This window comes from Narcine bancroftii, chromosome 2 (assembly GCF_036971445.1).
Source record: "Narcine bancroftii isolate sNarBan1 chromosome 2, sNarBan1.hap1, whole genome shotgun sequence".
NCBI classification, from domain to species: Eukaryota; Metazoa; Chordata; class Chondrichthyes; order Torpediniformes; family Narcinidae; genus Narcine; species Narcine bancroftii.
In genome coordinates this window covers 327,314,685-327,332,474 of record NC_091470.1, presented here as the reverse complement: position 1 = coordinate 327,332,474, position 17,790 = coordinate 327,314,685, and the positions used below count along the sequence as shown (strand labels likewise).

The window sequence follows — 17,790 nt, the reverse complement described above, 5'->3', positions numbered from 1 at the left end:
CCCTTCACTTTTGAACTGCCGTGTTATCAGTTCATGGGTTTGGAGCCAGTATTTTGCATACTCTTGATGAAGTGAGAGGGGGAAAATGTGACTATGTCAATTGACATTTTACATGTGCATGAGGAGTTTGGATGTTATGGAGAGGTGGAAGAAATTCCAGCAGCCTTTTGGATAATTGATGGACGTGGCTTGTCTTTTTATTTTGGATATTGGGGATAAGTGAGCAGGAAATCCAGATAGGTCTTTTGAATAATGGTAACAGGGAACAAATTAGATACTAACCGAATTAACGGAGTTCATGGAAATCTGGGTCCAGTCCAACCAACAATGAGGCTGGATGTGGAATCAGAATTAGTAGTAAAGACTGGGGCCATGCAAAACAAGTGGTTGAAGTTCAGTTTTCATACTGGTTCTAATCCATTCCTACTGGAAATAATCTGCATGGAATTTCCAATTTTGAGTACTCTCCTGGCAATGTAGTCCAAGGTCCTGTGTAATCAGATACAGGGTGAAAAGATGATTCATGTCAAGAAGTGTTCAGTCGCATTTCCAATTTCACAAAGCATTGAGGGTCCTAACCAACTTTTCCATGTAGGGCAGGGGTTCATTTTCACCTTCTCCAACCTCATCTGTTGCATTTGATACTCCCATTGTATCTCCTCTACATCAGTGAGACTAAAGGCAGACTTGGGGACCCTCTCGAAGAGCATCCACTCTCTGACCACAGTGGCCCTCCTGAAAACTCCTGGTTGCATGCGCTTCAACTTTCATTTTGATTACAATACTTACCTGTCTGTCCTGGCCCTTCTTAACCCCCAGAGTGAGACCATTTATAAACCAGAAGAATGACGTCTCGTATTCCACCAGGGCCATCAATGGCCCAATGTTCTGAACATAAAATTATTGAATTTCAGCGAAGAATTTTTCAGTGCCATTCTACTCTGTCCCTTTTCTTTTTGCCCCTTTCCTACATGCTGCCAATTAGTGCTGTGTTATGAAGTGGAAAATTGGCCATAGTTTCCGTTCATGGTCAGTTATCAACATTCTGTGGGAATTGCAAGCATGTGGATGTAGGGAGGGTACTGGATTGGCCTCAGACATTTCTGATAGAAAATAGATTGAATGAATCAAAAGGGAACTTGATTATAGAACTTGAGGTTGCTTCAATTGCATTAATTTTGATTATATTTTTGTTAAGATCCAACACCGAAACCTCCAACTGTGCAGATAGTCCATCGACAAGTTCTTCACGGCAATCTGCAGCCAGTTCACCAGTAATGAATGGAGAAAGCAATCGATCTCCTTGTCCAGCAACAGCCAGGCCAAAAAGTATAACAGCGCCAAAAGATTCATCTTCCTCAGCTGCCTGCAGTACTAGTAAGAATTTGTAGCATGTTTGTTTCAAGTGTGAGAGGCGTGATTTTACACAGCACTTTTCCTGAACTCAGAACCTTACAGAATTCATTATTAGGAAAGGAAGCATTTGAAGTCTCATCACTGTTGCAATTCAAGAAACTCAATAGTAAGTTTATATACAGCAAAAGTCAACTGACATTTTAGTTGGATTTTAAAAGCCCATTGGCACTACTTTGAAGCAGAGCTGGGAAGGCATTCCTGTTATTCTGGACATCATTTAATTCTCATAAATGAAGAAATTCAAAAACTAATCAACATTTTCTCAGGATTTCTATTTTAAAATAGATGGCCTTGTTCACTCTGCTATTTAGAAGAGTTGCTGAATATACAAACAATATTCAAATAATAGTATGAACAAGACAATCTACTTTGCAGATTAAAATTGAGTTTTGCAGTTCTTTTTGGTTTCTCAATTATTGAGGAATAAAGATTGTCCATATCAATATCGATGCTGTTCCTGCTGCTTTTCAAAATAATCCTGCTAGAGATGTTAAATCCACCTAAAATGGCAAATTGCTTTTGCCTTAACATGTACATTTTTCATCAGAAATCAGAGTATTAATCTCTATTTTGTATGGGAACCTCTAATATTCTGACTTGATGCAAAAGTGACAGATATTGTGTTCAATGGTTCTGTATGATTCTAATTTAATAATATATAATTTATAAAATATCTATTAATGGATCTTATTATTCTATTGTGAATTCTGTATTTATCCCTAATACTTATTCAACTTCAGGTATGCATGAAGATGAACTATAATTTATAGGGAGCCATAACTATTTTTTATGATAATTTACATGGTTTAGAAATACAGGTAAACCATGTTCAATGCAGTGATAGCCCAGATTTCTGAGTGGAGGTTTGTGGTTGAAATTACCTATAGGTTTTTTTTTTTGTGAAATATCCCAAATAGAGGTAATTAGTTTAATACTTCAGAATCAGAATTTATTATCATGAGCACGTCACTAAATGTGTTCCTTTGCGGCAGCCTTGCAGTGCAAATGTTGCTATAGATTACACTTAAAAAATAAACAAACGGTGCAAGAAAATAGGATAAAGTGAGGTAGTGCCTATGGTTCATTGTCATATGCATCCAAACATCCATACAGTTCCAAACTGAGTTCCAGAATGATGATTAATTTCCAAATCAAGATTGTATGCAACTTGGGAAGAAAACTAGCAGTTGAAAGTGTTTCTGATATTCTTGATTTTTTTTAGCAGCAGAGATTATGGGATTGAAAGAAGTAGTTGAGACAAGTTTTGGAGGTGACATGCACTACAGCCACAATGAATCAGTAATGGAAGAACAAATGTTTAATGTGGTGGATTTCCATCTTTTCTTGCAAAATTTATGGAGGATCTATGCCCCCTCATTGAGCAAACCCATTCATGCACTAATTTTCTCTGTAACCAATTCCACATTTTCATCAACTACTCTCACCTCCAAGATTCCTTTATTCATCTATGCAAAAACATAGAATCATAGATGTAAATAGACCATTTGGCCAACTCACTTAATCTGACCAGTGAACACCCTTCTGTATTAACCCCATCACCCAGCACTTAGTCCATAGTTCTCTCTCCTAAGTGATTAAATGGTTATCTGGAAGCTTCTCAAGTGCAGTTAGTGACTCATCTTCAATCACTCTCTACCTGAAACATTAACCTTCCTCTTGCATCTGCAAATGCTGCCTGGCATTTCTGGATTCCTCCAGAAGTTTGTTTTTTTTGCTCTAGATTACAGTATCTCTAGTTTCTTGTGTCTCTAAGGTTTTATAAAATTGCAGGATCACATCCATCTTTCTGCATTTAATGCCCTGATTAATGAAGACCAGTATGCCTTCCTAATCAGATAGTTTACCTGCCTTCAAGAATCTCTTGTCATACTCTTGACTTCTTTTTTTTCCTCAATACTCTCTAGTCTCATTACTGCTTCCAAAATGTATCAGATCACTTAAACTCTATCTGCCATCATTCAGCCCACTTCACAAAAAGATCAATCTTAGATTACCTTGCACACTATCAACAACTCTACCAACTTTCATGTCACTTGTGAACTTGCTCATCCTGTGTCTCACATTCAGAGCCGAGTCATTTATGTACATTATGAACAACACGGGTCCCAGTAACGTCTCCCTGTGGAACACTGGAGTGACTAGCAGTATTCCACAGAGATCAACATTGAACATTGTCAAAGGCTTTACTAAAGTCTATGTAAATCATATATTCTTCCTCATTGATACATTACATCTTCAAGTAATTCATCAAATTGGGCAGATAGGATCTGTCCTTTGTAAAGCCATTTATGATTACAGGTGCAGCAAATAATCAAGAAGGTAAAGGGGATGGTCTTCACTGCAGAGGGATTGAATTGGATTAAAGCAGAGAGGTTTTGCTGCAAGTGTACAGGGTACTGGTGAAGATGAACTTGGAGTATTGTGTGTAATTCTGTTCTCCTTACTTGAGAAACGTTTTGGAGGCAGTGCAGCTCAGTTGTATTATGAAGGTGTAGATTTACTGTAAGTTGATGCTCCCAATCTACAAATCTACCTTTGATAAGTCCTCCCAAATGTTAGTGCAATTGCCCTTTCACCAAATTAAAACCTTAATTCCTGCTCCATCCTTGTCCTTTTCCGTTACCACTTTAAAATACGATTATGGTTACTATATTGAAAATGTTCCCTTGCTAACACTTTCTTCACTGGACCAACTACATTCACCAAACAAATGTCCAGTAATGCTCCTTCCCTTGTTGGTATCTACATACTGCATCAAAAACCTCTCCTGGACACACCTCAAAAATTCTGCTCTGAGACTTTTAACAATAAGGTAATTCCAGTTAATATTTGGGAAATATAAATCTTGAGAATGATAACCCTATTTTTATTGTACTTCTGTGATATATACTTGCATATCTGTTCCTTTATCTCCTGTTGACTGTTGGGAGGATGGTAATAGAGTCCCAGAAGAATACTGACATCCTTTTTGTTTCCAATCCCTGCACATAGAGCTTAATTTGAGGAGTCTTCATGGATATGCCCCCCTTAATACTGAAGTAATATGATCCTTGACTAGCAATGCAATACATAACCATATAACCACTTACAGCACAGAACAGGCCAGTTCGGCCCTACTAGTCCATGCCTTAGCAAATCCCCACCCTCCTAGTCCCACTGACCAGCACCCGGTCCATACCCCTCTAGTCCCCTCCTATCCATGTAACGATCCAGTCTTTCCTTAAATGTAACCAATAATCCTGCCTCGACCACGTCTGCTGGAAGCTCATTTCACATCCCCACCACCCTCTGTGTAAAGAAATTTCCCCTCATGTTCCCCTTATAATTTTCCCCCTTCAATCTTAAACCATGTCCTCTAGTTTGAATCTCTCCCTTTCTTAATTGAAAAAGCCTATCCACATTTACTCTGTCTGTCCCTTTTAAAATCTTAAACACCTCTATCAAGTCCCCTCTCAATCTTCTACGCTCCAGAGAAAAAAGCCCCAATCTGCACAACCTTTCCCTGTAACTCAGACCCTGAAATCCTGTCAACATTCTCGTGAACCTTCTCTGCACTCTCTCTATTTTGTTTATATCTTTCCTATAATTTGGTGACCAAAACTGTACACAGTACTCCAAATTTGGCCTCACCAATGCCTTGTACAATTTCATCTTATCCTCCCTACTCTTGAATTTAATACTCCGATTTATGAAGGCCAACATTCCAAATGCCTTCTTCACCACACCAACTACCTGAGTATCAGCCTTGAGGGTACTATTTACCAACACTCCTAAATCCCTTTGTTGCTCTGCACTCCTCAATTGTCTACCATTCAATGTATATGACCTATTTAAATTTGCCTTTCCAAACTGTAGCACCTCACATTTATCTGTATTAAATTCCATCAGCCATTTCTCAGCTCACACCTCCAGCCTTCCTAAATCACCTTTTAATCTACGGTAATCTACCTCACTGTCCACAACACCACCAATCTTTGTGTCATCCGCAAACTTGCTTATCCAATTCTCCACCCCTACATCCAGATCGTTAATATATATAACAAATAATAGTGGACCCAGGGCCGAACCCTGAGGAACTCCACTAGTCACCGGCCTCCAATTGGACAAACAATTTTCTACCACTACTCTCTGACACCTCCTATCCAACCTCTGCTGAATCCATTTCACTACCTCTTTATTAATACCTAATGCCTCCACCTTTTTTCCTAACCTCCTGTGGGGAACTTTGTCAAAAGCTTTACTAAAGTCCAAATAGACAACATCCACAGCTTTCCCTTCATCAACCTTTTTTGTAATCCCCTCAAAGAACTCAATCAGGTTTGTCAAGCATGATCTACCCCTGACAAAACCATGCTGATTACTCCCTATCAATCCCTGTACCTCCAAAAATTTGTAAATAGCATCCCTCAGAACACTTTCCATCAACTTGCCCACCACAGACGTCAGACTTACAGGCCTATAATTCCCAGGTTTGCATTTGGACCCTTTCTTAAACAGAGGAACCACATGCACCACCCTCCAATCCTTTGGCACCACCCCCGTGGCCAGTGACATCCTAAATATCTCTGTTAATGGCCCCACTAACTGTCCACTAGGCTCCCTGAGTGTCCTAGGGAATATTTTGTCCAGTCTGGGAGATTTATCCACCTTTATCTTTTTTAACACAGCCATCACTACCTCCTCGGTTATCCTTATATGCTTCATGACCTCCCCACTATTTTTCTTTACTTCAACTGGTTCAACATTTTTTTCCCTAGTGAATACCGAGGCAAAAAAACATTCAAAATTTCCCCCATTTCCTCAGACTTCTCACTCAGCCTACCCTCGCTATCTACAAGGGGTCCAATTTTATCTCTCACTAATCTTTTACTTTTAATGTACTTATAGAAACCCTTTGGATTTATTTTTACTCTGTCAGCCAAAGCCTCTTCATGCCTTTTTTTGGCCTTTCTAATTTCTTTCTTAAGATTCCTTCTACACTCCTTGTAGTCATCCTTCAACTTCTCAGCTCCCTGCTCTTTATATCTCTTGTACACCTCCCTTTTTCTCCTAACCAAATTTCCAATATTCCTCGAAAACCAAGCCTCCCTATGGCTTCCAGCTTTTCCTTTGATCCACACTGGGACATAACTACTCTCTACCCTCAAAATTTCTTTTTTGAATATCCTCCATTTTTCATTAACATCCTTACCTGAAAATATCCTGTCCCACTCAATACTCCCCAAATCCCTTCTTATTCCTTTGAAATTTGCTCTTTTCCAATCCAGAACCTCAACTTTAGGCCTCTCCTTGCTCTTCCCTAAAACTACCCTAAACTAACAGAATTATGATCACCTGAAAATTCTATACCTTGGGATATTGAGTTTACGATCTTGTCCATCCTTCCACCATGTCTCAATTATGTAAACACAGTAGAGGAGTTTACAGTGGCCAATTAACCAAGCAGCTTTCATGTCTTTGAGATGTTGGAAGAAAATTGTGCTCTCAGAGGACATCAGTGTAGTTACAGGGAAAACATGTAAACCCCATGACTGAAGCAAGGTTGCTGGAGTTATATGGCAGCTCTGCCCTAAATGATTTCTCAAGCAAATGGAAAACTTAGTCCTCAATGCTGCTGAGACTCTTGGATGTTGCAGAAAATATCCATTGTTCCAGATTATCTAATTATACAGAAAAATAAATGTGTATGGTGCATTGTGGAGCAACAGCACAATGTAATGTAAAGTAATTGTTTGTTGTGAAAGAACAGGTGAGTATAAACTAGCCTTTCAAAATAATTCTAATGACACACATTCAGAGACCACAAAGGCTTAACTTGCCCATTTAATCAGTACATTAAAACTTAAAACACTATGGGTGTGAGGCAGGGAAAAATTAGATTGTTGTGGAGTAGCTTTACATAGGTAGGTCAGCACTCCCAACATCCTGGGCTGAAGGGGATGTACTGTGCTGTAATATGAACAAAAATTAAGTAATTTACTGCAAATTCTGAAACACAAATTGTATACTCAATTTTGCCATCACACCACTATTTCATGTTTTTAAAAAATTTATAAACATTTTTGCTGATTTTGTTCCAGTAAATGGAGAAGCAGTGTCATCACGACCGATAACGCCTCCATCAACAGCATCATCCCCATCTTCATCAACAATAACAGTGACTGTAACTGCTACCAGTGGAGTTATTACAGAATCCATCGAAACTTCAATCCCTATCGTTTGCACTACTAGTACAACTTTACCTTCCATGTCTACAGCAAATTCAACGGAAACAAATACAGCTGTTGTAGCCAATAACACTACTTCATCACCGAGTACATCCATTGGTGCAACTGCTGATGTTCCTTTAGCAGCTACAGACACTGCTGCCAGAAACAATACAGGAGTAGACAGTGGAAAACCTAGACATACAACTTCAAATACAACTGCTGGGCCTGTAAGACAGCAGCCAAACAGCATTAATATAGAACCACTTCCAGCTGGGTATGTACTAGAACGCTCACTAATTTTGTCATAGAACAATAGTTACAGGATCAGTGTCTGCGGAAAGATTCTTCTAAATATGATAAGTTTTCTCTTAAAATACATTTTATTTTTGCATTGCTCATTGCTTTGAAAAAGTTTGCATTATTTTATTAAATATGTTTGCAATGACAAAATTATAAAGAGTAAAAATGCAGAGTGGCCCATATTGTGCATTTGTCATTCTTCAGAGACATTTTCTTTTATAATTTTGTGATGGGTACAGATTGTCGGTAAATTCTGGACAGTGCTTGAGATTTTAATATTCTCTGATTCCATCACTATCTTTTCCAGTTTCTCTTTTAAGGTGATGATTCATGACAGGGTTTTATGATGCATTGTTTACCCCACATGAACTTCCTTTCAAATGGTATTTAAAATTTAGGAGTCCTGGCAGTGCATATCCTTTTTGTCATCTTCTCCTTCCACCTGCTTAAGAATTTGAAATGCTGCTTCATTAAATTTGGTAAACTCAGCAAGTATCTAGAATTGAATCTGAAATCTTTTCTATGAATGAACCTGTCATACACTTATATAAAAAGTTTTTCAGCAAATTTTTAATCTTTATCCCATTTTGTTTGATGGATGAGTAAGTTTACAGATGACACGAAGGTTGGAGGAGTTGTAATTGGAGATGTAGGTTGTCGAAGGTTACAAGAGGATATTGACAGGATGCAGAGTTGGGCAGAAAAGTGGCAGATGGAATTCAATCCAGATAAGTGTGAGGTGATACATATTGAAAGGACAAACCAAAAGGTTGAGTACAGGGTTAATGATGTAGATGAACAGAGGGACCTTGGGGTTCAAATTCACATATCCCTGAAGGTTACTGCACAGGTTGATAGGATGGTTATGAAACCATATGGGATTCTGGGCTTCATTAATAGGGAAAATTGAGTTCAGGAGTAGAGAGATCATGTTGCAACTCTACAAATCTCTGATAAGACCACACTTGGGGTATTGTGTTCAGTTCTGGTCACCTCATTATAGGAAGGATGTGGAAGCTATGGAGAGGGTGCAGAGGAAATTTACCAGGATATTGCTTGGATTGGAAAACAAATCTTATGAGGCAAGGTTTAGCAGGTCAGGGACTTTTCTTTTTGGAGCGTAGAAGGATGAGAGGAGACTTGATAGAGGTGTACAAGATTATGAGAGGAATAGATAGGGTGGTCAGCCAGTACCTGTTTTCCAGAGCAGGAATAGCAAACACCAGAGGATATATGTACAAAGTTAAAGGAGGGAAGTTTAGGGGAGACATTCGGGGTAAATATTTTTACACAGAGAGTTGTGGGTGTCTGTAATGCCTTGCCAGGGATGGTGGTGGTGGCTGAAACATTGGGGGCATTTAAGAGACTCTTAGACAGGCACATGGATGAAAGAAAAATAGAGGTTCATTGGGAAGGGTTGGTTTATTAGCTTTTTTTAAGGAATATATGGATCGGTACATCATCGAGGGCTGAAGGGCTTATACTTTGCTGTAGAGTTCTATGTTTTCTTATCAAGTACGTTTTAAAAGTTTATTTCTAACATTCTTCCTCATACATTATACCAGGTACTTCCATGTCTAACAGGTACATATAGCTGTACAAAGTAAAAGGGCAAGAGCATAGTTACAGTATAAAGTTACAACTGATTTAAGATCAATTTGTAGAAAGCAAGCAGAGCATGAAAACAATGTTGGGGTGTTCAGTTAATATTTGTTATTCAGAATTGAACTGAAGTCCAATAACCTGTATGATTCGTTGCTCCTAATTACATTATAATTGCCTCTTGCACTTTTTAACAAATTATTAATTCTTTAATTCATGTACTAAATATGTATTTTGATCTGTCTCTCCGTAATGGCAACCAATGGGATATATCGCTGTATTGAAGACAATGAATACGTGTAGGACAATTATACTTTTTAATGTTAAATACACTTTAATGATGAGTGTTTAAAATTGGGAACTTGAGCTCATATTCTTGAATAAAGGGGGCTTTGGTATCCAAAACAAAGAGATGAAATTAAAGAAGGTAAAATTCTTGCACTTTAATGTAGCAAGGTGTTGCAAGGCATTTCACAGGAATGTTTTCATATGTTGACAACAAGATGGTTAAGATTTATTAAGGTAGACTGTCAAGGAGATTAGTTTTAAAAAACCTTATTGGAGGGAAAGATAGATGACATGCACGCCAGTCAGAAAGTGATCTAATTCCAGAGCTAAGAACCTGGAAACCCTAACCCATCTGCCAATGGTAGAACAATTATATTTAGGAAAGTTCAAGAGACCAGAAATGGAATTGCATAGATATCCTTGATGGCTGTAGGTCTGTAGGAGACTAAAGACATAGATTAGAGTATAACCAAGGAAGAAATTTGGGACAAAAATGATAAGAAGTCTAACACCTAGTTTAACTGGGAGCCAATGTAGCTTTTTTATGGACAAACAAAACCTGAGACAAATTAGGGTTTTGTCATTAGTTGAACTCAAGCAAAAAGATGGAAATAAAGTTTCTTAATATAACAAAAACCAAAAAGTTAAATAACAATGCTATCCTTGTTCTGGCTGAGATGAAGTTCAAGAAATAAAGGAGATAGATGCAATGGGCTCAAAACTCTAGGAGAGTGGAATAATGATGAATGGAGGGTGAAGTAAGAGCAGCTGATGGTCTAAAGTGCAGTTGTAAATGAGCATGGAAATTATTTTCAGGAATTTAGGACTGGAAAGGAATATGGCATGTGGTTCAAGTGACCCACACTTATCTTATTTGTGATGATGAAGTCAGCAAGGCTACATGAGATACATAGAAACATAGAAGATAGGAGCAGGAGTAGGTCATTCGACCCTTCGAGCCTGCTCCACCATTCAACGAGATCATGGCTGATCTTAAAGTAATAGATGTAACTCAAAATGGTTTGGGGGAAGTTCATACAGAGGAAGAGATTAATGAAGAGAAGTATTGAGCTTGGAGAGAAATCTTGAATTGAAGTAGAGATTGAAATTGTTGTAAATGAAAATCACAAGATAAGGCAGTGCCTAAAGGAAAATAAAATATGAGGAAGATTTTATAGTTTAAAAGTGGATAGATGCTAAATGAGAGTTGAGTGGACTTGCAACAAGATAAGAGAAGAAAAGGTTTAGTCCAAGAGTAATTTCACAAAGGCAATAAGCAGTGAGAACATGATGCAAGATAGAGTCAGTAAGAGAGCTGTAGAAACTCAGCAGATCATGCGGTGTCCATGGGAAGCAAATGGATATAACTGATGTTTTGGGCCTGAGGCCATCGTCATGAGCAAAAAGCAGACAGGTATCTAAATAAAATGATGGGGGGAGGAGAAGAGGGAAGAAAGGGCAGCAGAAGGAGCACAGGCCAAAGGCAAGTGGTCATAGGTGGATATGGGTAGGAGGGCAGAAGAGAGGGAAAAAAAGCTGGGAAGTGATAGGGTAGGGGTTAGCTCTTCTGAATGGAGAGCAAAAGGGGTGGGGAACTGGTTGAAAGGAGAGAGAGAGAGAAGGGGCCTAATGGAAAATGGAGGTCGATATTAATGCCATCTGGTTGGACATTGTCCAGACAGAATATATGGTGTAATTTCCCTAAGTCTGCGGGTGGCCCTGGTATGACAGGTCATCAGGCCATGGGCAGACATGCTGGTGCAGGATCTCGAGTATATACTTAAAAGTCAATAGGAGAGGTTTCTTTTGAGGTCAAAGTTTCTTCAGACAAGCTTCCATCAACGTGATGACAATGGAATCAGCATGGATCTTGTTTTAAAAAGTGAATTGACATCCTGGCGACTATAGGCGGATAATATATAATTCACTAGCAGCATTGGAATTAGTAAGAAAATTTGCAAATTTGCTCCCAGCCTGATAGAAATATCAGTTCAAGAGCATCAGTGAGAATGTTGAAGTTATCCAGAGAAGGAGTAGCCTTGAATTTCTTGATAGGCCCATTGGAGAATACCATAAGTGGTGCAGAGAGAAGCTGTAGATTTCTTTAAGGGAAGTGGTGGTAGAAACAATGTAAAGTTGAGGAATGTTGAAGAGATTTGAAGGATAGAAAAGTGAGAAATTACTTGAGACGAGGGTTTAGGTGAAGAGAATGATTTTTAAAAAATGAAGAAACCAGTGTAGAAAGGTGAAAATGACGAGCTTAGAGTCAGTAAGGCAGCAAAATACATGGAAATAAAAAAACAGTTGCACATGCTGGAAATCAGAAGAAAGTCCGAGAAAGTCAGTAGGTCAAGCAGCATCAGTGGAAAGAGAAATTGGAGAAACATTTAACGCCGGATTGAAAACCATTGTTTTAATCGTACCTAATTGACTCATTAAGTGCATGGTTTCATAACTCTAAAGGAATGGCCCAATGGCAATTTTTCTCAAGCAAAATATTTCAGTAACAATTGGGTCTAGAGCTGTAATTCTCATCTTTCCCTTCTCACTCACATATCACCTTAAGCAATTCCTTACTAATCACAGAGCACCGGTGGCATAGGGAATACTTAAAGTGGTATGTGAGTGGAAAGAAAAAGGTTGAGAAGCACTGATGTAGCTATAGTATAGCATAAAAAAACTTTCACAAAGCATGCAACTAGGACAACGGGAAAATCTTTTTAATAATAATAATATTGCTGTAATTTACAAGAGAAAACAAAAGCAGCTTAGCTGTAGCAGAAAGCATTTTATACAAACAAACTGCCACTCTCCCTGCTTGGTCCCATTGCCCCGCTCTCTCCCAGGGGGAGTGGGGTGGTGGGATCAATGTGGGAAATGCTGGCAGGCTGTCGGAGGGAATGGGGCAGTGGGATCAGTGTGGAAGACTGGTGGCGGCTATAAGATGGGAGCAGGGTAGTGGGATCAGTGTGGGGACTGGTGGTGGGCTGTTGGAGGGGGAGTGGGGCAGCGGGACCAGTGCAGGCACCGACAGCAGGCTGCTGGGAGAGTCTCCCGACAGCCCACCACTAGCTCCCAATGATAGATGGTGGTGATACTAGTGAGCCACACAATGGCAATGATCACTTTCAGTGGTACTCACTATTATCACCCTAATTTCAACTTCACGTACAAGACCTGGGGAATTTTTTTGGGGGAAAGAATTGTGTCTTATATGCCATCAAATATGGTCATTTTTCTTCTATTTAAAAAAAGCATTGTCTATTTTATCTTTTATGTACTAAGTGTATTAATTAACTTTGAAAAAATAACTTTTCATAAACTAGTTTCACTTTCTGAAGGTGGGAGCAAAGGAAAGACCCTCATGGTAGAACATATTATGTTGATCACAATACAAGAACCACAACGTGGGAGAGACCGCAACCTTTACCACCAGGGTGAGTTAGACTGAATTAGATCTTGAATGTATTATGAACCTGTTTGTGAGAGTCTGAGTTCAATTAAACACTGTTTTGTCTCCTAGTTGGGAAAGGCGGGTTGATGATCGAGGCAGAGTGTACTATGTAGATCATAACACGAGGACAACAACATGGCAACGGCCTACAATGGAATCAGTTAGGAATTTTGAACAATGGCAGTCTCAACGAAATCAATTACAGGGAGCTATGCAGCAATTCAACCAACGATACCTCTATTCGGTAGTTAATGCCAGTTTTTTTGTTTCATCCTTTAATCTGCATTAAAAGACATAATTTACTCTATATTCTTTCTATTCTACATTATTGTCAATGATAATTACCTTCTACATGTCGGAGAAATGCTTCCATCTGACAGTGAGAATTGTTTATCTTTGTCTGGTTTTTATGATCTTAAAAATTTTAAGTAATGTCAGTATTTTCATTTTTGCTAGTTTGAATTTTAATAAGAGGTGGAGTTGTAGAAGGAACATATTGAACACACTTCTAATTAGACTTGCAACTGCCACTGTCCATGCAATGAATTGTGCAATAAAGCTGTAAAGCACTTCAATTCATGGGGAAAAAAGAGGGTGACAGTGTAGATTTCCTTTTCATCAGACACCTTCAGTAGTTATAGATCATCTTGATTTAAGAATTTGAACTGCTGATGTCTGATGTTTCATTTCCATCTGACTTTATTACCCTGGTATTAAATAACTAATCTTGTCAACAGGCTTCAATGTTATCAGCAGAAAATGATCCACTTGGGCCTTTACCACCAGGCTGGGGTATGTGAACCATCAGTTTTGCAAAGGTTCTCTATCATTTTTTTAAAATGAATGAGATGTGTTGTGAATTATTCAGGGAACTTGCCTGCTCCTAAATTGGCTGTGATGGAATCACTTTCTTTGGTTCAAAGGATTACAGTATATAAATTATACTTCATTAAAATAACTAAGATTCACGTATATGTTGAAAAAAAATATTGAACTTTATTTAGATAAGAAACGAAATTTTCATTGGGACGTAGATGACTAATGAGATGTCATTCACTCCAGATGAAAAAAAGAAAATGCATGCAGAAAGAAAACAATGTGTCTGCTTTATTTTTATTTTCACTCCTTTTAACTTGTTTAAATGTATAATATGAAATCCTGAATCGTAGGATTTAAATTTGGTCAGCATGTCATATTTTTTTCCTATTTTTGCCTTTTCTTACTTGGTTTAATGAGAGAAAGTGAATTTTATTGCAGCCAAATTGTACACAATGTCTGGTCCTCCCCAAACACACCCTTCCTGTTCTTGACACTCAAAATTTTTAAAAAAATCTTAAGGCTGCTTTATTTTCTCTCTCCAACAGAAAGGAGGGTAGATGCAAATGATAGAGTTTACTTTGTGAATCATAATACGAAGACCACTCAGTGGGAAGATCCAAGAACACAGGGGTAAGAAGATATGTAAATTTCTGTATTCCTTAAGCCCAATTGAAGCAATAATACATTCAATAAATTGTTAATAATTCCAATATGTTTTATTGGAGAATTTTGGTGTTGCATCTGAAGTTTTCAAATCTGAGTTATTGTTTTCTTACTTCAAAGAGAATATCTACAACCTAGTTTGTCAATCCAGAATTGATGCATCAGACTAAACCTATTTATGATGACAGAAAATTGAGACTACAAGCCAATTTCTTGTTGATTATTCTGGAGTGATTTTAGGGATGTACAATGGGGTTGCACAGTAGCGGTTAGCACATCGCCTTTACATCTCCAGTGATCAGGACCAGAGTTCGTATTACGCGCTGTCTTAAAGAGTTTGTACGTTCTTCCCATGTGTGCATGGGTTTTCCCTGGAGGCTCCGGTTTCCTCCCACTGTTCAAAATGTACCGTGGGCATAGGTTAATTGGATGTAAATTGGGTGGCACTGGCTCGTGGGCCAAAATGGCTATTGCTGTGCTGGATGTTTAATTTAATTTAAATTTAAATAAATATACAAGAATTATACTGGAATTAAACTGTTTTGCATATTTCACAAAAGAATCTCAAAAGCTACAGACATCTAGCTGTCAATAACTAAAATGTATATAAATCAATTATCTGCTGCAAATTGCATTATATTTGCAGGATGAGCACAGTTTGGAGATACACTTGTCTGATAAGTCTCATGGTATAAATTCTAATTACGAAACAATGGCCAGATTGACATTGTTGAAAGCAAGGATTGAATATTTTGCCATAAATTGGGGAAGAAACTTGATGAGAAGTGAATAAACCTGAAGAATGAAAATATGAGTAAAGCAAAGAAGATATTCAAATTAAATTTCATCTGCTGGTCCTACATATTGAAAAAAATAAATAGACATTATAACAAAATAAATTTTTAAAATAGCACTATTTGACATTACAAAACCGGGGTTGCTCATATGTCAAGGTTATATATTTTTTCCAAAAAATATGGAATATAGCATGTTTTTATTTTACTTTATATCATGAATGATTTGCAGATGTCCACTTTTTCTATTCTACACTGTGGGGAATATCATTGGGGTTAATTCCATCGTTCCTTGCTATTTTACATGTAGCTTGCAAAATGAAGATCCACTTCCAGAGGGCTGGGAAATTCGGTACACAAGGGAAGGTGTCCGATACTTTGTTGATCATAATACTCGAACAACTACCTTTCAGGACCCTCGCACAGGAAAATCGTCAGGGTAAGTTTTAGTCTTGAACAAACATGAAAGAACCAGATAATTAACTGGTGAACTGCACCCGTATTCCATTTTTCAATTTCACAATTTTTTTTAAACTGCAGGCAATTCTGCATGTTTAAAGAATTTCATGTATGTTATATTCTAAATGTAATTCTACATGACAATAATAGAACCTTTACCTTTATTTGCATATAAAATGAAAACCTAATCCAAATCCAAGTTCAGTTGCACACAATCCAAATATGAGTGTGTACATTTGGAACATTTCCCAAATCTGACCTGACCATCTTGAGCACAATGCTTAAGCAGGCAAAATCAATGCACTTGAAATGCAACTTCCCACAAGTTATCTTACTGTTTGGCAAATCATCCTGACCCGAAGAAAGATACTAAACTGCCACTGCGTTGGCTTAACCTGAGCCAATTCAAATGCTTTATCCCAACTTGAATGCAAGTGAGATTACTTGCAAATATAAATCAAAATACAGGTTGTACCTCTTCAACCTGGCGATGTTGAGACCTGGGCATTGCCGGACCACAGAAATTGACCCCTAACGGAACCCTTTATGTAAACATATCAACGGTAGAACAAAACTTAAAACAGGAAATAATTCTGCGGGGCAGCATGGTTAGTATAGTGTCTTTACAATGCCCAAGTCCCACGCTGTCTGTAAGGAGTTTGTACTAACAGCAGCAGATTCATCCTTTACAGCGCCAGTGATCAGGACTGGGGTTCGAGTCCTGCGCTGTATATAAGGAGTTTATACTAGCAGTGGCAGATTCAACCTTTACAGCGCCAGAGATCAAGACTGGGGTTCGAGTCCTGCACTGTCTGGAGTAGTTTGTACTAACATTTGCAAGAACTGCCACAGATTGAACCTTTCCAGTGCAAATGATTGGGACCAGGATTCAAGTCCCATGACACCATATTATATACTTAGCAAAACTATATGGGATACTATAGTGTACCTGTAAACTTTTTATTAGTAAGTAGGGATCAGTGTGGGGACTGGCACAGGGCTGTGGGGAGAGAGCGGGGCAGTGACGTCAGTGTGGAGACCGACGCAGGGCTGAGGCAGAGAGCTGAGCAGTGGGGTCAGTGTGAGGACTGATACGAGGCTATGGGGAGAGAGCAGGGCAGTGATATCAGTGTGGAGACTGACGCAGGGCTGAGGGAGAGAGTGGATCAGTGTGGGGAGAGAGTGGGGGAGTGGGATCAGTGTGGGGACTGACAAGGAGCTGTGTGGAGTGAGGAGGGCAGTGGGATCAGTGTGGGGTCCGACACAAGGCTGAGTGGAGGGAGTGGGGCAGAGCGATCAGTGTGGGGTCTGGCATGGGGCTGTGGGAAAAGAGCAAGGCTGTGGGATTAGGGTGGGGTCTGATAACGGGGTTGTGGGTAGAGTGGGGGCAGTGGCATCAGTGTGGGGACCAACAGGACTGTGGGAGAGAGTGGGGCAGTGGGATTAGTGGGACTGATACAGGGATGTAGGAAGAGAGTAGGGCAGTCAGATCAGTTTGGGTGTACTGTATACAAGTTCCTATAGCTAGTGATTGCTTTCTCTAAATTTCTGCGGACTTGCTCATGGTAACTGAATAATTATGGACTTCAGATGTATATGCGGTTGCCCAAATAGACGTTAAGCGGCGCATACCTAAACTTGCCAGTCCATTGGATTTTCTGGACTACAGAATGCTGAATGAGTGAGATACAACCTGTATCAAACCATTCTGACCTGTACTTAACAGGTGTAGCCAACTCCCTTTGCACTTTGGTCATGTAGCTAG

General features: G+C 38.9%; 1 protein-coding gene across 9 annotated transcripts in view; it reads left to right on the top strand.

The window, feature by feature from the left end:
- Positions 1 to 17,790, top strand: part of LOC138755644 (NEDD4-like E3 ubiquitin-protein ligase WWP1) — a 140,887-nt gene that overhangs the window by 78,897 nt on the left and 44,200 nt on the right. For all 9 annotated transcript variants that reach the window (XM_069922004.1, XM_069922009.1, XM_069922006.1 and 6 more), the window contains 7 exons: positions 1,199 to 1,377; positions 7,518 to 7,920; positions 13,178 to 13,273; positions 13,360 to 13,534; positions 14,028 to 14,082; positions 14,655 to 14,739; positions 15,877 to 16,005. In XM_069922004.1, coding sequence (XP_069778105.1) covers positions 1,199 to 1,377; positions 7,518 to 7,920; positions 13,178 to 13,273; positions 13,360 to 13,534; positions 14,028 to 14,082; positions 14,655 to 14,739; positions 15,877 to 16,005 — 1,122 coding nt within the window. The remainder of the gene's footprint in view (positions 1 to 1,198; positions 1,378 to 7,517; positions 7,921 to 13,177; positions 13,274 to 13,359; positions 13,535 to 14,027; positions 14,083 to 14,654; positions 14,740 to 15,876; positions 16,006 to 17,790) is intronic.